This window comes from Protobothrops mucrosquamatus, unplaced genomic scaffold (assembly GCF_001527695.2).
Source record: "Protobothrops mucrosquamatus isolate PMUCROS unplaced genomic scaffold, P.Mucros_1.0 scaffold_4, whole genome shotgun sequence".
NCBI lineage: Eukaryota > Metazoa > Chordata > Lepidosauria > Squamata > Viperidae > Protobothrops > Protobothrops mucrosquamatus.
The window spans coordinates 1,011,338-1,017,337 of NW_015386080.1; the positions used below are offsets into that span (position 1 = coordinate 1,011,338).

Here is a 6,000-nt window from a genome sequence, read left to right on the forward strand (position 1 = left end):
TGGCGCTCAGGTATTGAACCTGGGCTGCCAGCTTTCCAGCCAACAAGCCTAGCGCCTTAATCGCCAAGCTACCGTGCCACTCCCAAGACCAAGTTACCGTTCCCAATTATAGTAGCTGAATGAGGTATACCCAGTGGTGGGATTCAGCCGGTTCGCACCACTTCGGCAGAACTGGTAGCTAATTTTTTGTTGCCCAGGCCCAGAATGGACTTCCAGAAGTGGCATTCACACAGAGAACCGGTTGTTCACATATTTGAATCCCACCACTGGGTATACCTGTACTGCAAATATAACATTACATGAGAGGGAAGCAATTTAGATTTCTTTAAAGAAAGCTTATTTTAATCTTTAATATGTCATATGGCTAGTAATAGAAAGCAACAGTGGCATTGTCTTTTCCTTTAACGGGACCCAAATTTTTAGATATTTTAGAATTTCTGGGCTCCACTTCAAATGCAACAGGACAGGGGTAATCAGGAAAAAGGAGAAAGCTAGATACTTGAATCCAGCAGTGCTATAAGATAGTATTAAAATATCCTTTTCAGCATCTGAGGTTCTCAAAAGAAAACACAAGAGAGATTTTCTCCTTTCAACTGTTATAAAAATGGAAGAATTAGCTCACCTTGTTTTGTGTTGACATCTGAGGGGAGGTGTGAAGGATGTGTCCCTGGAGAAAAGTGTTCATCGCTGTAGGTGATGAGTGGAGTGAGAGGGTGTACTGCATGGGAAGGTTGTACCACAGGGACTTTGTTGGACTGCAAACAAAAACAAAAGGCTTGAGTAGCATTTCTTTCTTTTACTTGTTTTTTCTTAAACTAATAGGCCCTATAAAAATAGTGCATATTTAATTGTCTCATTGGGGACAATTTAACTCTGTTTCACAACCATTAATACTCACACATGCTAACTCTCACAGTAGGTGGAGATTCAAATAATGGTTTGTTAAATAAGCCACAAAAACTGGATTTACCCAGACTACCAAGCCATTAATAATACAATGACTGGGTATATAAAACATGTTAAAATAAAACCAAACAAAGCTAGGTTCAGGACAATGTGTGAACTCAACCACAGGTTTCAGATTATACCTATCTAATTCAAAATAATAGCCATTGATCAAATTTTACAGTCCTCCCCACCATCTGCATGATAAGTAGCCAGGGACTGGCAGACACATCACTGTGTTGCTCATTTGAGACGGTGAAAATCAGGTAGGAGAATATCAAAACTTGGCTAGCCATAATGCATTGTAGAGCTAACATGGAGTAATAATTACAAAAGGCTAGAAACTACACGTAAAAAGTAGTTTTATCATGGCATCCGGGCCACAAAACGCTCATTTACCAGAAGTCTGAGGATATTTTGTAACTTCATCTAGTCCTACCGTGATGAGTTCTACTTTTGTGTGTTCTTCTGGGCACCTGGGAACATTTCTAAATAAAATACTAAGACCCATCCACTCCTCTCATTCTCTACAAGATTGCTAAAGGGATCAAAGACATTCTTAAAAATAAAGACAATACCAAAGACTTTCCTTTACAGCACACCAAGTTACTTTTTTATTATTATTTTAAACCAAAGGTTTAAAAATATTAAGATCTTGAAGGCTCCTGTTTTAGACATTCCTATTCAGCCTAAATATGTCCAAACACATATCATTTGTTAGCATGTAAGTATAGTAGTGCAGTCTTATACTACCAATGCTGAATCACAGAAGTCTGATGCTAAAATCGAACAACTTGTTTGGCCTCGTATTTAACAGAAGAAATGTGCTAAAGATCTGGGGATCATAACTAGACAGAGACTTCATCAAATGGAGTTTGATTCTTAGTAACTACCACAACAAACAGTTTTCTTAGCAGTTTTAATGATGTAATTTGCTTTTGCATTCTTCTACAATTCTTTCCAACTTCTACTCTGCAGCCCTAGGTCTTACATCCAAATACAAACCTGATCTGACCCTACTTAGCTTTTGGCGATTGGGGTGTTATCAGCTGCATAGTGTTTTCTGTTTTCCTAAAAGAGAAGCAATGCTTTTGCTACAAAATGGAATTCAATAGTCAAGGTAAAGGAAGACTTCTCTGAAGCATGGAAAGAAATCAAGCTATTCTGTTGATGGGTGCAACAATCCCCTCAAGCTGAAAAGTATTAGAGTTACCACAGTAATCCCCATTTTTTTTTTCATACATACATCTATGCAAAACATGAAAAATATGTCTGAGACTCATTTGCATTATTAAAACATGTTCTTTGGTTCATTCCCCCTTTTCTGCACTCAAGAAAAATCTCAGTATAATTTGAAAACACTGTAAAACCCTTTCAGCATTCTTTGAAATAATCACAAATATACATTCATGCTGGATATGCTTCTGGGAAGTGAAGAGAGATTCATTCCAAAATGCAGATATTGCTCATTAAACCTCCACTCATAAGATAGTGGAAACTAAAAATAGAATATTTTTTCATTGACATTATTTAAATCATATATTATTTGTACGATAGACCATATTTCAAACACAGTACCAGAGTCTATGTTTTATTGTCACTATAAAAATGCCACTTTTTCTTTGCATACTTTCCCTTGTTTCCCGAGCACTACCTTAAGGAACTTGCATTAGCAAGTAGTATCATTTTAATGTCTGACCTATCCCTCCAGTCATATAGCTCAGAATCTTCTGCATGGATTTTTGCTAAATTATGCTATCCTTCCTCTCCTCTTAATTTTACGGTTTTCAACACAGATTTGCTTTCCTGTGGGAAGGAGATAAGAACCTGAGGATTTTAATTTAAGCTTTGGCCTTGTCTTATATTTTGCAAGAGAGAGAGAGAGAGAGCGTGCACACGCATGCATGCACAAGCAGGAGAGAGAAAAGGCGATGCCACTCATAAGTGGCTGAAAGCCATTAAGCATTAGGTCCATTATTTGTCACGAAATAATAAGGCAGAATGAATTTCCATTAAGATATACGAGTTAGCATGCAAGAGATATTTGAAGCAGAAATGTATCTTCCCGTTTTTAAAGAAAACACATATTGATAAACATTGAATAACTATTTCCAGATTATCTATACCTATAAGTATCAACTGACTGGGAATATTTTTTTTAAAACAAATATATCTGAGATTATACAAAGTAGAATTTACAGCAACATATCACCCCCAGAACATTTGAAAAGCCAATTATAACATTTGTGCTTAAATGCAACTGCTTCCAACACAAATTTCCCATCTAAACAGGTATCATTATAATGCCATTGTGCTTCTTTCTTTGCCACAAGGAGCTCTTTTACATTCTTCCTTATTATAAGTAAAATGTTCCATTACTGTAGTTCCTGAAATGCTAAAATATCTAATGAGAAGAGCATTTCTACAGTTTCCCCCCATATTATAGTCAACAAAACAGATTAAGAACAATTTCCCATCTTGCTCATCTTTCATGCTGCTCCCAGTTGTTCCTTTAAAAATTCCATTGTGGACTCCAGTGGTTTGGCATTGGGGCTGTTTCGTGTTCAGAGAAGACTTGATATCTGATCCACTTTTAGGTAAGTCCACTCCTCCTTTAAACAAAAGGTGAGCCATCCATGCAGTGTTGGGACAAACTGAAACTAGAGATTTGACCTAAAGCTCCACATTTTAGCCAGGAAAGTGTGTTTATGGCTCTGCCCAGACCTTTGGTCAGAGTGACTGAAGCCTCCTTTTAACTTGCTTTTCTTTCCTTTTCTTTCTGTTTTATTTCTTATACTGCAACCTTTACTCTTTTTCTTTCTTGTCATTTTCAGTATCTTGTTTATCATGTTTGAAATAATTTGTAAAAAAAACCCAGAGTCTCTGAGAGTCAGATGGCATAGACATTTAAGTAATAATGATGATGATTAAAAAAAAAATCAGAAATTGAAATCCAGTTGACAAAAACCATAAGAATCCTTAGCACAGATACTGCATAGCAATAGAATTTGGCTTAGATGAATGTGCTATAGTAGCAACAAATTGGGATAAAATCACGAACGGAATAGAAATGTCAAATGGTCAAACCTTCTGGAGCCATCAGGATAAAGCCTACAAGTATCTGGGCCTTTTACAGTTAGATAACATCAAGCATGGAGACATTTAAAATGAGATTAGGAAAGAAAACATCATTGGGACTTCCGGTGGCAGGCGATTTCGCTGGTCNAGAGCAAGGTTGCCTACCCCTGCCCTAGAGCAACCAATGCTTCATATGTCCTACTGTCTTGTAAAATCAGAAGTCCCCAACCTTTTGGGCACCAGGGACTGGTTCCGTGGAGAGAGGTTTTTCCGCAGACCGGAGGGGGCGTGGTTTTGTGTGCTGCTTGCATCCCGTGGATAGGGCTTTGCTTGTTTGTGCGGACCGGTTGCTGGCATGCGGCGGCCCAGTACTGGTCCAAGGACCGAGGGTTGGGGACCCCTGTGCTAAATGAAGAGCAACTCAGTCCATTTCCAGGCTACCTTTTCAAACTACAGTTAGTACTTGACTTACATCGAAAATTGGAACCCGAATCTTGATCGTTGAGCATAGCAATCTAAGTGAAATGCCCATCTGATTGCTTTATTCAATGACCGCAATCCTGGTGCTTCCAGTTGCACTTGTTAAATGATCTCCTGAGTCGTTATGCAGATAGAGAAAAAAGTTGTCTGCCAAGTTCAACTCCCTTCCATGCATGAAAGGGAATTCTGCTCAAAGTCTGCAGGAACAGAGATCAGATCTTTGCGATTAAATCTCCATTTCTGCAGCCTGCCAGAGGAGTTCCCCTTTCCTCAGCAAGCAACTCTTTTGCTCTCAAAAGGTTGCCTGCAGGAGGGACAGAATCTCAGTTCCACATAGACCTGAGATTCCCTCCCAGTTGAAATTTTCTCCCAGGAGCCAGCCGCTGCTTTCAAAGAGCTGCCAGGATGGAATCTCAGCTTCATGGCAGGTGCCATCAGCTTGCAACCTTTCCTGCTGGCTTCACCATTGACTTTCTGGGGAAGTGAGCACAGAAGACTGTAAATGGCATTGCAGGGTGCTTAAAACTAGTTGAAAGTATGAACAGGTTGCCAAACACTCAGATTGTGGTCATATTACATGGGATTGGTAGTGCAATGTTTTGTGAAGTGCTTTATGGGTCGCAAAGCACCCATTCCATACTCACAGTAATCCCAGAGCATTGTTAAACGGTCGTAAGCCAAGGTTTACCTGTATGGCCATTAATTTACAGTCAGGAAGGGAGTCGAGGGACTTCCGGTGGCAGGCGATTTCGCTGGTCGCAGCTGTTTGCTGCCTCCCGCCTGTTTTGCGTAAAAGCCGGTTTGACAGCCAGCATCTGCTGTCAAACGGCTTGATACCTTTCCCCTGGGCATAAGGGGATCGGTGAGCTGCCCGGGGTAGGAGTTGAGTTCCTGAGTCGTCCTATATGGACGATGTAGGCGAGAACTCCTCCGGAGCCCCGAGGATTCTCCGCGATCCAGGACGCCTTCGCTTCGGCGAAGCAAGAAGCCGCCGCCACCGCTGCAACTTGAAGTTAACTGCGAGCTTACTTGTAAGCAGACGAACCAACTTTGGAAGCTAGCTTTTTATCTTGGACTCTACTTTAACTTTTATAACAAGTTTCTCCCCGTATGTGTGGAGGAATGAGGAAAAGTGAAACTAAAATGGCGTTGGATTGATACTTTTCAGCAAGAAGTGAAAGTGATTTCCGGTTTGAAATCTTTCCTACTTTGAATCTGCGTATTACTTGTTTTTACTGAACTGCTTAAATTTATTGCTAATATGGTTCTGAGAAAAATTCTGCCTCTAACTTTGAGATCGTCTACATCCCTGATGGCTCAGACATCTCAACTTACTTCTGAAACTTTCCATTTGTCACCTCCGTTATCTTCTTCACCTCCACCGCTTTTTGTTAGAGAGCTGCGCAACTTGGTCTCCGCAATGGAATCGTTTGATGTTAAATTTCAAAATAGATGTGATCAATTGATGCAGCAACTACAAGATTCATTACAAGGGCG

General features: G+C 40.0%; 1 protein-coding gene across 1 annotated transcript in view; it reads right to left on the bottom strand.

Moving 5' to 3' along the window:
- The window catches only part of LEF1 (lymphoid enhancer binding factor 1), a 78,553-nt gene that overhangs the window by 20,258 nt on the left and 52,295 nt on the right, over nt 1-6,000 (bottom strand). Inside the window, exon 4 of the mRNA XM_015831770.1 lies at nt 623-755. Coding sequence (XP_015687256.1) covers nt 623-755 — 133 coding nt within the window. The remainder of the gene's footprint in view (nt 1-622; nt 756-6,000) is intronic.